Source organism: Elephantulus edwardii, unplaced genomic scaffold (assembly GCF_000299155.1).
Source record: "Elephantulus edwardii isolate Elephantulus edwardi_28Jun2011 unplaced genomic scaffold, EleEdw1.0 scaffold00263, whole genome shotgun sequence".
Classification (NCBI taxonomy): Eukaryota; Metazoa; Chordata; class Mammalia; order Macroscelidea; family Macroscelididae; genus Elephantulus; species Elephantulus edwardii.
In genome coordinates, this window is record NW_006400013.1 from 2,625,782 (window position 1) to 2,640,466 (window position 14,685).

At 41.7% G+C, this 14,685-nt stretch overlaps 1 protein-coding gene across 1 annotated transcript in view; it reads right to left on the bottom strand.

Annotated features, from left to right (window-relative positions):
- DAPK2 (death-associated protein kinase 2) overlaps nucleotides 1–13,502 on the bottom strand; it is a 125,336-nt gene extending 111,834 nt beyond the window's left edge. The window contains exon 1 of the mRNA XM_006899632.1: nucleotides 13,412–13,502. Coding sequence (XP_006899694.1) covers nucleotides 13,412–13,473 — 62 coding nt within the window. The 5' untranslated portion in view covers nucleotides 13,474–13,502. The remainder of the gene's footprint in view (nucleotides 1–13,411) is intronic.
- Between the last annotated feature and the right edge of the window lie 1,183 nt (nucleotides 13,503–14,685).

Consider the following 14,685-nt stretch of genomic DNA (forward strand, 5'->3'; position numbering starts at 1 on the left):
AAAAAAAAAAAAGAAACAGGCCTCAGATAGATTAGAGGGTAGGATTCAAAAAGAAAAATAGCCAATGGGTTAAGGCTGATGATCTTTCATTGGCTTATACTGTTTTCTGGAATTTTTTTTATTAAAAATTATTCTCATCCAAAATATCTCTCATGGATCTACATGCACCACTATTAAAAAAAAATAAAAATAAGGCATTTAATATACATAGGAGAAAAATCAAGCTATCAAGCTGTAGACTGTTAGTTTTATGATTCCATCTAAGTCCACATACACACTTCCTTTGTTTAGAAAATTTCTGAAAGGCAATAAGAGAAAATTATCATGGGCATTTATTTACCTGTCGGGCATGAGACTGAAGTAAAGACAACATTGGAGAGATTTTATTTAACCTCCCCAGTTGAATATACTGAATTTCTTTATAAGATGTACCTTGCATACAATAATTTTTGTTGTTATTATTTTAAGAGATGTAATAAAAGCCCTTTTACTTCAGGAGCTCTAGACCCAAGGATTGAGAAGGGTAAACCTGAGACCTTCTTTTTGTTGTTGTCAATAATACTTGTTGGCTGCAGTGGCTACAGAACCCGGCCTGGGTGAATTTGAGCTCCAAGTATTTCCTGTAAGGTTTTTTTCCCTCCCCAGGAAGAGGCTGTCCTGCTTAAATTGAGTGTGTGGTGGGTGATCTTAACTACGGATAATCCCAGAGACCCCATCTGGAGACCAAGGTCTAGCAGGCTGTCCCACTAATGCAACTTCCCTCGGGAACCTCTCAGCTCTATTTAAAAAGGATGCAGTTGAATTCACAGGCTCCTTCCCAGGCCCAAAAATCTCATCCTGAAAAAAAAGATGATTCTGCAGGTTACATTCCTCACAGGGTGCCATGCATGCATAAGCCTCCTGCAAATGGTAAAAAATTCTCACCTTCACCTTCTACGCAGGAGATGTGGTTTCAATTCCTATCAAATGCATGTCATACTCAGCCACGACTTTTTGGTTAATTGAGGTTTACATGCTACTAGGATGCTTACTCAGGGAGCCCCCCAGGCTAGGAAAAACTAAAAAGAAAAGCCTGGAGCGATTCCAAAAATCATCGGATAAAAGCCCTAGTGAACCACATGGATTTGATCTGAAAGTACTCAGGGGAATGGCACAGGACTGGGTCGGGTTTTGTTCCACTGAGAGGGAATCCTCAGCAGTGAGAGGCTCAACTGTTGGCAGTTAGCAGTATCAACAGTAAGTAGTAACTATCATGGGGGTGATCTTCCACCAGGGCAGACAGGGTGGGGGGGTGACAGAATGTGTGCAGTAATTGTGAGAAAGCCTCATTACAGTGGTGGCGCTGTGAATAAAGGTGTGAATTTAGATAAACCTAAGATGGATTTGTTTCAACCAGTACAGCATAGTGGAAAATGTTCTGACTTCAATTTTCTAACACCTACATTTCTTTTTTACTCGGTTGATTGATTGTTTTTCTGTTTATTTTTATTTTAGTGAAGGTTCACAAAGAGATTGGTTATCATTCAGTCATGCACAACCTCCTACATTTCTTGATTTGTGACTTTGAGCAAATTAACTCAATTCTCTGAGTCTCATTTGCTTCCTCTATAAAAATGGAGGATTTAGACTAAATCTTTGTTGAGCTCTAGTTCCAAACACTAATGTGTCCTGATTTTATGTTAGTATGATAATCTAAGATAAGCAATCTAAGTGTAGGAAAGAAGGAATCACTGATAAGTATATTCTGCTTATATTAAATCAGGGAGCTCTGGTGGCTTCATGGTAAGGAGTTATGCTGCCAACCCAAAAGTACATGGTTCAAATTCAACAGCTGCTCCATGGGAGAAAGATGAGCATTCTCTTCCCATTTGATTTACAACCTCTGAAAACCTGCTGGAGAGCCAACTATGAGTTGGTTCCTGACTCACAGCATTTAACAATACATTAAAGTATCATATTCTTGAGCAGATGGTATTTGTGTCTCATTGGCTCTATCTACCAGTGCCCTCACCCTAGGAAGCAATATTCCTTCCCAAATGTTCACCCTTAGGGAGCTCTGATGGCCTAGTGGCAAGAAGCTGTGCTGCAATCCAGAAGGTGCACAGTTCAAATACACCAGCTGCTCAGTTGAAGAAAGATAGCCAATCTCCTCTTGTGTAACTTACTGCCTCTGAAAACCCACCGGAGGGTCGACTATGTGTCAATTCTGACTCGAGAGTAAGAAACAACAACTAGAAAGAGGTCACTACTTAGAGAACAAGTGCTTTGCAGTCTGATAGATGTGAAACAGAATCCTAATTGTCCAAATCTTCACCCTTCCTAACCCTGAGGCTGCTATCTAACCCTCAAGTCCAAATGGAAAAGACCACACTTCTCTATATACTACTCCCAGAAACTCACAAATTCAAAGAAAAAGTGGTTTTGTGGAACCCTACTACAGAAAAGGGCCCCTAATGGCATAGTACACTGGACTGCTAACTGAAAGGTTGGAAGTTGGACTCTACCAGCCTCTCCATGAGAGAGAGAGGATGAGATCATCTGTTCCCATTAAGATTTACAGTCTTGGAAACCTGATGGAAGGTTGACAGGAGACAGATTTGACTCCTGACTGTAGGCCCCCAGACCCCCAGGCTGGTTCTGTTGCTGGATGACTAAGTGACCTTGGACAAGCCACTTCTCCCTGGCATTAGCCTCATCTAGACAATGAGGGGCAGCACGAGTTTCCCTTGAAGTGTCCTACCAGTTCTAGAATGCTCCTGCTTTGTCAAGGCTAGAGAGGCTGAAAGCTGCAGGCCAGCATTACTCGTAACACTGCCCAAAGGCAGCAGATGGCCTCCAACATCCCCAGCAGGTCAGGTCGGTGCCAAAAAGCTAAGCATCATCAAATGTCCACGCTCAGGGCTGGGAGCCAGAAGTCAGGCAAGATACAAAGGGCCAGGCAGGGACCCCCTGAGCGAGGGTTCTCCAGACAGTTTCCCCAACCCAGGGTTCTCCAGCCAGGGTCCCCCAAGCCAGGGTTCTCCATCCAGGGTCCCCCAAGCCAGGGTCCCTCTGAGACAGAGTCTTCCATAGTGTTCCCCTGAGACAGGATTCTCCAGAGAGGGTCCTCAAGCCAGGGTCCCCTGAGACAGGGTCCTCTAGCCAGGGTCTTTTCGAGCCAGGGTTCTCCAGGCAGGGTCCCCCAAGCCAGGGCACACTGTTCTGGAGCGAAGTTAGGTTCTGCAGCTTTTATCACCATTGCTGCCTTGCTTATAGAGTATAAAGGTAGATAAACTGACTAAAGGAATCAGAAACATATGATTCAGGGACTAGACCAGCAGGTGTTTTTTTTTGTTTGTTAAGAGCCCCAGTGGCATAGGGTTATGAACGAGCTTGACTGATAACCAGAAAGTTACTAGTTCAAACCCCCAACTGCTTTGGAGGAGAGAGAGGTAGGGATCTGCTTTTGAGAGGATTTAGTCTTAGGCATTCTCTAGGGCAGTTCTACTCTGTCCTGTAGGGTCACTATGAGTCAAATCAGCTTATCAGTGTGGGGCTGATTGTTAATACAGAGTTTTAGTTAAAAGACAGTGTAATCTATTAACCAGTAGCGACAAAGTGGATGGATTCTGACTCATGGTAACCCCACCTGTGTCAGAATAGAACTCTGTTTCCAAGGGTTCTAATGGTGGAGTCTTCCAAAGTAGATCACCAGGCCTTTCTTCCAAGGCACCTCTGGGTGGGCTCAAACCTTCAAACTTTCAGCCAAGTGCATTGACAGTCAGTACCACCTGTGGAGTTGTGGGTCCCACACAGAGGAAAATTCACCTATCATACATGAAAGGCTTGTTAGATTTTCAGAAAACAATCAAACCTGGAGGGGAACCACTTAGACCAAAAAAATAGAATGATATTTGCACCCCAAAGTCCCCCCTCAAGCTTCCTTCCAGTCGCTAATGCTCCAAGTAAAATCACTCTTCACTCTGGTACCACTGACTTGTTCGCCTGTTTAGAACTTTCAGAAATAGAATTACACAGTCTGTACTCCTTTGAGTCTGACTGCTTTTGCTCAACATTATGCTTTTGACCTTCATTTGCCCTTACATGTAGCAGACTCACATTCATTTTAATTTCTGCAGAATAGAGATTGAATGAAAGGTTAACATTAGGGAGGCAGCTCTGGATCTGGGCTTATAGAGCTCATGGATGGCAGAAGAAGCAGGTTTAAATACCACTATGTATGATGTATTTAGGAAACTAGTGGCCTATCTGCTATTCTCTGTTTTCTGTCAAGATAGCTCTGATATCCACAGTGATGTCCTTTGTATTCTTGACTGAAACCAGAGAGTACAGAAAGATGTTCATTTGTGTTTTACTGACTATGCAAAGGCATTTGACTATGTGGATCATAACAAATTATGGCTAACATAGAGAAGAATGAGAATCCCAGAACACTTTGCTGTGCTCATGACAAGCCTATATACATAGACCAAGAAACTGTTGTCTAATCAGAATTAAGGTGACACTGCATGGTTTAAAATCAGGTAAGGTGTGAGTCAAAGTGGTATTATTTCTCTATACCTGTTCAATCGGTGTACTGAGAAAATCATTATAGAAGCTGGACGATATGAAGAATGTAGCACAGGATTGGAGGAAGAGTCATCAACAACCTGTACCATACAGATGATACAACCCTGTGTGCAGAAAAGGGATGAGAACTTGAAGCACTTGCTGAGGAAGATCAAAGACCATAACCTTCAATATTGATTACATTTCAACATGAAGAAAGCAAAAATCCTCACCACTGAACCAATAGGCAACACCATGACAAATGAAGAAAAGATTGTCAATGACTTTGTTTTACTTAGATCCATAATCAATATCCATGATAACAGCAGTCAAGAAATCAGAAGACCTTCACCAAATACGATATTCAGATGACAAACACACACATGAAGAAATGTTCAAAATCCCTAGCTATCAGAGAGACGCAAATAAAAGTAACTATGAGATATCATCTCACCCCAGTAATAACAGCAAAGTTCAACAGAGCAGGAAATTATAAGTGCTAGCGACATTATGGAGAGACTGGAACCCTTACTCCCACCTTACTGCTGGTGGGAATGTAAAATGGTACAACCACTATGGAAGGCAGATTGGCGCTTTCTCATAAAATTGGAAACAGAACTATCATTGGACCCAACAATGCCACTATTAGAAAGATACTGTAAAAAAACCAGAACCTCAATCCAAACAGATATATGCATACCCATGTTTATTTTTGTGTTATTTACAATAGCAAAGAGATGGAAGCAACTTAAGTGCCCATCAACAAATGAATGGATAGGAAAAACTATGGTGTATCATATAATGGAATACTATGCAGCACTGAAAAACATGAACTTGTAAAACATCATACAACATGGGAGACCCTGGAGAACATGATGCTAAGTGAAATATCTTAGTCATAAAAGAACAAACACGGCATAGCATCACTGTTATAAAGCAGGTCTGACATGGTGGGTTGTGAGGAGAATAAGGTAAGAGTGGATAGCTAAAGACCATTGCATCAGAAGAGATGAAGGAAAGAACCGTTTATAAGAAATATATGATTAGGTATTATACATATGAAAACAGACAAGAATAAGAGGTACATCACTACAAAGAGAACTCGGGGGGAGGCAACTGGTTCACAATGAATGAAGGGGGAGGGAAGAAGAGGGGGTAAAATATGCAACAATTAATGAATAAAAAGCTAACTACTCTGCAAACTTTGTTAAAATCACAAGTAAAATAAAATTTTATTTAATAAATAAATAAATAATAAATCAGAAGATGTGCAGCATTAGGAAAATCTCTAGTTAAGGACCTCTCCAAAGTGCTAAAGAGCAAGGATATCTATCATCTTAAAAGACTAAAGTATGCCTGATCCAAGCCATGATATCTTCAATTGTTTCTTATGCATCAGGAAGTTGGGCAATGAATAAGGATGACCGATGTCATTAAACTGTCATCTTGGTGAAAAACACATCATGACTGTCAAAAGAACTAATAAATCTGTCCTGGAGGAAGTACATCCTGGGTGCTCCATAGAAGCAAAGATGGTGAAGCTTTGTCTCACATATGTCAAGAGGTTTTTAGGAAGAGCTGATCCTCAGAAAGAGACACCATGTTAGGAAAGGTGGAGAGGCAGAGAAAGAGAGGGAGATCCTCAACGAGATGGACTGATAGAGTGACTGTAACAACAAGCTGGAGCATGTCAGAGACGGTGAGGCTGGGGCAGGGTAGGACGAGGTTCAGATCTATTGTTCACAGGCCATGAGTCACAATCAACCGGACAGCACCTACAACAACAACAACTGGCCTAGCTGAGCTCTGGTTCCTAGTCTACAAGGAGTTTCCCTAACCCAAATGCCATGCCTCTCTAGAGCTTGGAATCCAGCAGCAACTCCTCCTCCTGCGTGAATTATAGCTTTGGAAACCCACCAGAAGGTCAGGTATGAGTTGGTCTGGCTCCACAACTTTGAGTTTGACCCTGCATTTAAACAGAGTGATTAGAGTGAGTCCTTGCTATTGTTCCTTAAGTTCTATATCATTCTCACAGGAGTTGCTGAAGGTGAGATGTGAGGCTTTTAAAACTTACTTTAAAGGCTCATCCATCATCTGATACAGGGCCAGAAGCTCTTGTATCAAACACTTACTCACTGCTAGGTTCTTTGAGCAACACCTTATATTTAGCATTTTCTTTAATCCCATAACCATGTAGTTCATTCTTATTTTACAGGTGAGAAATCTAAGGCTCAGAGAGACTGACTGGGTTTCCCTAAGGTCGTAAAGCTGGAAAGGGGATCTAAACCTCAAGCTGTGTAACCCTAAAAGGGCTTGCTGCAGAAGATCAAACACTGCAGGCTTCAATATGGACTGCATCTCAACATCAAGAAAACAAAATTCTCACCACTAGACCTAGATCATGAAAGATGGACAAAAGACAGAAACTGTCAATGACTTCACCTTACCTGTATCCACAATCAGTACACTTGGTACCAGCAGTCACAAGATCAGGAGACATATTGCACTAGGAATATTTGTATTCTTGGACCTCTCCAAATTACTGAGGAACAATGATGTTAGTTTTAAGACTAAGGTGCATCTGATTCAAGCCAGAATCTTTTCAGTCACTCGTTATGCATCTGAGAGCTCAAGAATCAGTAAGGATGACAGAAGAAGAATTGATGCCTTTGAACTATGTATTGTATTTGAACTATGTATATATGGTCTTGGAAATGACTACTAAACATCCTTTGGACTGCCAAAAGATCAAACAGGTAATGTCTTAGAGAAGGTGCAGCCAGAGTGCTCCCTGGAGACAAAGATGACAAAGCTTTGTCTCACATACTTTAGGCATGTTGCCAGAAGAAGCTATGCCTTGGAGAGGGACATCATGCTTGGAAAGGTGGAGGGATGGAGAAAGAGAGGATGACTCTCAACAAGGTAAACTGGCCAAAAACTGTAGCAACAAAGTGTGTCAGAGATTGTGAAGCTAGCACAGGATAGGACAGGGTTCAGACCTATTGTTCATAGGGTCACTATGAGTCATACTTGACTTGATGGCACCTAACAACAAAAGCAAAACTTGTCCTTTCTTCCGAGTTAGCAAGGAGCTTGCTGGTTAAACCAAGCACCTGTTGCTCCAGATCACTGTCCAAGGCTCACTTTTCAAAATTCAAAATGCAAAAAATACCAGATTTACTTGTCTTGTCAGCTCTCCTTGTCCTCAACTCTTCCTTGTATCTCAGGGCCTGTATCCATGATAATGATTTTGCCAGAACTTGTTCATTGGTTCTCAAATTAACTTCTTTACAAGAACTCATTTCTTTTCCTTGGGGAAAGATATTTCTACACATGCATTCATATGTACTGCAGATATATCCAAGTATAATAGTAGAACATAGAGAGGATGAAGTTCTAAAGCTTGTCAGTGACAACCAATCACCCTTAGGGAATCGTCTTGAGGATCTAGGAACACAGCCTCACCAATTCTTGGGTCAGCTGGCATAGCACAGTCCACAAAGGCAGCATTCCACATCCTACTTTGCTGAATATCAATTCAAAGTCTGATCGGAAGCTCAAGGCCATTGAGTCTGAACAGGACTCAAAGCTGACCCTCCCTTGGGTTTCTAAGGCTGTAAATTACAAAGGAGGAAACTGCTCATCTTTCTCCCTTGGAGCCACTGGTAGATTCCAACTGCCAGAGGTGTGGCCCTCGGGTTAGCAGGACAACGCCCTACAGATGAGTCCACGAGAGAGCTCCTTCTGTGTCAGCTAAAGTCTTTAAAAGCTCGTGAGCAGCCATGGAAAATGCAATTATTGGTGTCGCCTCATCTAAGTAAAGAAGAGTGAAGAAAATGAAAGACTTAAGGAAACTGTTAGTCCCAACAACTGATGAACAGACCACACAAACCACAGCCACTTCTCACTTGAGGCCAGAAGAACTAGATGGTGACCAGTCGCTGACCACTCTGTATTAGGATCATGATACAAGGTCCTGGACAGACTGGGAGGGGGAAAGTACAGATCAAAATTCAAAATCATAAAAAAAAAAAAAGACCCAATTTACTTGTTGAACAGAGACTGGAGGAATCCCCAAGACTATAGACCTTTAACAAACCCAACTCAGCTCACTGATACAGAGTCAGAGCCGACTCATGGTGGACCCTCCACTGCGATTTCATGGCAGTGAATCATGTGGGAGGAGACTGACCATCTTCCTTCCCAGGAACTGCTGGTGGATTCGAACTAGCAGCCGTTATGGTGCTAACCCAAAGGCCAGGGAAGAGTACAGTGTTACTCTACAACAGCAACAAATAAATAATTAAAAAATGAAAATATTCTTCAGTCCTAGAATTGACCCCACCTCCAGAGATCACCATTCAGGCAAACAAGAGACCAGCCTATAAAGTGTGTAACCGCACCAGGAAGGAATGTATTCCTCGATGCAATGAACCATATGAAGCCAAAAAGATAGTATATTCCAAAAACAAAGTTCAGAAGGCAGGAAAAAAGGACAAATGGAAACAGAAAACCCAAGGAGGAAGAGGAAATAGCATTGTTGTATTTGAAGGAACTGCAATCAAAATCAAGAAACCGAATGTGTATACTGTTGAGTATAAAAGAAATGTGCTCTGTAAACCTTCACCCAAACTACAATAATTAGTAAAAGAAATAACTTCCCTGATGTCCCAGTCTAGAGCATGTTTCTTGTTATTCTTTACCAGAATATCATGTTCACCTCTTCCACAGTCCTTAACTTACATTATAATCACTTATTCTTTTGTTTTGATCAATGTCGATAGTTGTAGAGGGGCTTCAGGACTTTTGTTCACTGGGTCGTTGAGTCGTGCTCAACTCAAAGGCAAGGAACAATAACAATGACATCCTTGTTTTAGTGCCTTTCTCCACCAATATTAAATAAGACTGCAAAAAACTAGAATATGCCTGATCTACTTACCACGGACTTGGAGGATATCTTTTTGGCACAGTAGATTCCCAACAAAGCTGCTAAGTGGGGAAAAAATACCTTCCAACAAGGAATGGATAGGACTGTCCCTTCAGCAGCCAAACCCTCATGTGAAGGAAGCTCTAGTTCTAGCTTTTCTACAGGCCCAGCAAGACCCTTCCTCCTCTGTGAGCCTCATCTGACCTTGAGACCACAAATCTTAGGATATCCAGTCACTCCAAAGGTTCCAGAGCTGCAGACTTCTCTATGCCTCTCATCTGCCCTATGCCCTAGAAGGGGGAGCATCCCAAGGTTCCCTGCGCTGCTGATACGTGGCACCTTCACACCCTGCGCTAGAAGAACCAAAAAAGTGGTATGTCTTCCAACTCTAACAGTTCATATCCCTGATGCCCCAGACAACTACTTCACAGAGTCCCTTCAACCCTGCCACTAAGAGCTGAATCCTCTAACTGGGGCCATTAGTTCCATCAAACTCCACCCTTCCTGTCATGCACATAACTGCCTCCCTTGGTAGGCTAGAGCTCCAGAAGGGTATTTTATTCCTCTTTGCATCCATGGCACTTAGCACAGATCTCTACACACAGGACATGATCAAAGTAAAGCCACAAAGTCAAATGCTGCTGTCATGGCCAGCCAGGATCTTCTGTTTAGGTTGTCACTTTTTTCTGGTTTCCCCAAGGTCAAGAGAAGCACCTCCGGTGGAGAGACCCTAGACTTCCATTCAGAAGAATTCTCAAGCTGGTAACTCATGTCTAAGGCATTCCATTTTCCTCCTCCTACATGCGCCAGGTCCCAGGTTGCCAGTGGTAGCTGGTCTTAGATGGAAGCCTGAGGGGCATCACCACCTGGACTCTGCATTCATTCACTCCCATGTCGTGCCAGTAGTCTGACAAGTAGTCAACACAGACACTCTCTGACCTTGAAGTAACTGCTGCCCCTTCATGCTAGAATAAGGATGTTCTGCTTTATCTTGAAAATAAATAAAGCACAAGAATTAGTCCTGACCCAAGAGTTCCATAAAAGATAAAGGTCTCTTGTTACATTTCTTGGATAGAGTGTGGACCTTTTTTTTTTTTACATTTTTGACCCAGGTTTTTATTCTGTCAAGTATGTGAAGAGATGAGGCTGGGTGTACAAGTAAATACATCAGTGTGCAAATGTGCTCACAGGAGAGAACATGGTCAGGTAAACAGATATGACCTGAACTGGTAAGATCCTGGCAATGTCCCCTGTCACTGTGCAACTCAGGAATACTTGCTTAAACCTTTAGAACTACACTTTCCCCATCCGAAAGGCTAGAGTGAAATGAATTCTTCTGTGTAAAATTGTGAGGATCAAACTTCAACACAGGTACTTTCTAAGTACTAAACTAAAACACCATAATAAAGGGAGAAGAGATTGGCAACATCATGAGAGATGGAGAAAAGATTGGTAACATCACCACAGAGGTGAAAAGATTGAAACTGTCAACAACATCTTACTTAGATCTACAATCAAGACCCTCGGTACCAGCGGTCAGGAGATCAGGAGACATAATATACTGAGAAAGTCTGCAGTCAGAGGCCTCTCCAAATTACTGAGAATCAAGTTTGAGGATCAAGGTGCACTCAATTTAGGAGAGGGTCTTTTCAATCACTTGCTATGAATCTGAGAACTGGACAATGAATAATGATGACAGAAGAATTGATGCTTTTGATGGAGAAGACTACTAACTATCCCATGGACTGTCAAAAGGTACAACCAGAGTGCTCCTTGGAGGCAAAGGTGATAAAACTTCACCTCAACATACTTTTGGCATATTGCTAGTAGAGGCTATTCCCTGGTCAGAGACATCATGTTTGGAAAGGGTGGAGGGACAGCGAAAGAGAGGAAGACCCTCAACCAAGTGAAATAAAGCAGTGACTGTAGCAATGGGTTCAAATATGTCAGAAATGAAGAGTCTAGGAATGCAGACACCAAACCACAGGCAATCCCACAGGTCCCTAGGCAGGGCTGGGCTAGGGGCCAGTCTCATGAGACTAGGAGCCAAAAAAGGCAGTGCCCACCTGAGGGATGCTCTATTTGTCTAGTGGTAGGTAGCATGCCATAAGGTGTGGCTTCACTCTTATCTTTCCAAGGGTACTCTCCTCTTCTTTGTTTCTTTAACTCTTTCTCACAGCCCATAACTACCTTTCACCAGCTCTGCTTCATTTTATTGCTTTAATAAACCTCTTTCACTTGTTTTGCTAACTTAAAAAAAATGCACACCCATGTTTATCGCGGCTCTGTTCACAATAGCAAGGATGGATAGGGAAGCTGTGGTATATTCACACAATGGAATACTATGCTGTAATGAAAAACAAGGAACTCAAGCAATACTATTCAAAATGGGTAACCCTGGAGGACATTATGCTAAGTGAAATATCTCAGTTGCAAAAGGACAAATATTTCATGGTGCCACTGTTGTAAAATGGGACTGATATCAGGGTTGGGGTAAGACTGAGAAAAACTGAATAAATTGTTATACTGCACTGAAACAGATGAGGGAGTGAATAATTTAAAAGCAATGTATGATAGGGTATTATGGTTATCACAAGAGTCCACAATTAAGGTTGCATAGTGGAATGTACTTAGGGTGACGGGAAGGGTGTGGGGGATTGTGTACCAGGGAGGGAGTGTTTCTTTTACTTTTGAAGGAGAGGAGCGAACTGGGGGGGGGGGGCGGGGCGGGGAGAGAAGTGCAGCAATGAATGAATGGAAATTCAAAATCTCTGTAAATTCTCATTAAAATTATTTTTAAAAATTCTTAATGGAAAAAAAAAAGAAATTATGAGGCTGTCACAGGATAGGACAGGGTTCAGACCTGTTGTTCATAGAGTTGCTATGAGGGGTACTCAACTTGACAGCACCTAACAACAACAACAAACCAAAAAGCCAGGTGCTCTCAAGTGAGCTCTCGAAGAGCCCACATGTGGGGCAGCTGTGCCCCACGGGGTCTTCAATGGCTGGTTTTTCACACATAGATCACCAGGCTGTTCTTCCAAACTACTTCTGGGAGGACTTAAGCTACCAACCTCTCAGTAATTAGAAAACATCATCTAAATATGAAGAGTTGTTATAAAGGGGAATTGAGATGATAACTTCAGAATATGTTCATTTCTCTCCAAATAATAACAATTTTCAGACTTCAGAATGTAGCCTTGGCTGCACTATGGGATTGTTGTTAGGTGCCACTGAGTCGAGTACGACTCATAGCGACCCTATGAACAAAAGATGTGAACCCTGTTCTATCCTGCACCATCCTCACATTTCCTGAAACACAAGAGTTCGTTGCAGCAGTCACTGTGGGATTAGTAAACCTGAAAATGCACCAAAAAACTCAGATCCCAGGCACATGAATGACAAGGTGCGTGTGGTTGGTCACTCAAAACAAATCTATTCTCACTAGAACTTCTTCACTAAAACTTTAAGCTTAAAAAAATTAAAAAATGCCTAGGAACTATGGAAAATCTTAGGTGAGACTAGAGAAGAAAATTACAGGCCAGCCTCTATTGTCAGCCCCAGGGACGGCTCGGTGAGAAAAGTTACCTGATAAAACAAGAATCATTTCATCATACCCTCAGTGGGTATGCTCTTGTCTGATCTCAGAAAATAAGAAGCATTTCATTTTGCCATTAACTGTCAGCCAGGTTCTACTGAAGACACAGAACTCAACTACTCTAACCACCCTTTTTGATGACCTCTCTTTATTTACAGACCAACGATAATTTGCTGAAACATCCATGAAAATGAATACACCTCAGGCCTGTTTTAAAAATTCCCACTAGTCCTATGACAAGCCTGAGCCATAACTTTGTACAACTGACTAGTCATACAAACAGAAGCATAATTGTGGCTCCACCTGACATCCTGTCCACGTCTCACAAAGTGTCTTACCTCCCCAGCTCCTCTCCGATGTCATAAAAGTCCTCCACCTTCTGCTGCTTGAATGTCTCCATGCTGAACTCCTCATGAAGGCCTGGAGCCTTCTAACCTGAAACGGGATGGAACATGAGGTCAGGACAACCATGAAAATTAGCACAAGCATACAAGTCTAGGGCATAAAAATAACTGGCTGCAGGAAAAGTAATTTTAAAAATAAACCTTAGTTAATTGAATTTTCATTGTGTTCATTTATTGCTTCATCCAATAAATTATTTTTATTATGGTAAAAGTGTATATACCAAAATATTTGCCATTTCAATCTGTAAGTGTATACTTCAGTGACATTACTTTCAACATGTTGTGCAACTATCAGCACTAGCCATTTTCAAATGTTTTCATTATCTTTAACAGAGACTCAGCGCCCATGAAGTAATAACTCCCCATTCCTTCCTCCCACTCATCACTGATAACCACTGATAATCATTGGTCTCTATGCAAATGCCTTGTCTAGATAGATAGTGGGATCATACAACTTTTCTCCTTTTGTATTTTGCTTTATTTCATTCAGGATAAGGTTTTCAAAGTTTATCCATATTGTAGCATGAATCAGAACTTCCTTTCCCCTTATGCCTGAAATAATATTCCACTGAATAACAATACCACATTTTGTTTGTCCATTAACTATTGATGGGCATTTAGGTAGTTTCCACTCTTCAGTTATTATTTGATTCATAATTTAATGTTAGCCCATAATACCAACACCACCACCCTTCTTAAGCCTTTTACCAATGACTGACAATGTTCAGTTTGTGTGGTTTTGGTGTGGGTTTTTTTTTTTAATTTTAAATTTCATAATGCTGTTGTTATAGTGTACTATCGAGTTGGAACCGACCCTCAGCTGACCCTCCAGTGGGCTTTCAGAGGCAGCAAATCACACGGGAGGAGACTGCCCATCTTTCTCCTGCAGAGCAGCTGGTGGATTTGAACCACGTGCCTTAATTTTATAATAACTTTCTGTAATTTGATAATTCTGAACATTCAGATTAAGACAGACTAGGAAGAAGGATTGGCCACCCACTTCTGAAACAGCAGGCCTCTGAAAACCCTATGTAGGACAGAACACACGCGGATTAACAAAAAGGGCAACCTAGGTAGAACCATCAAGTATGGAAACACAAGGGAGGAGGAACAGCTGTAAGCAGACCCTAGTGATTGGTACATGGAATTTGAGAGCCATGAAGGAAGAAAAATTAGAAATTGTTAAGAAAGAAATGGAACGCATAAAT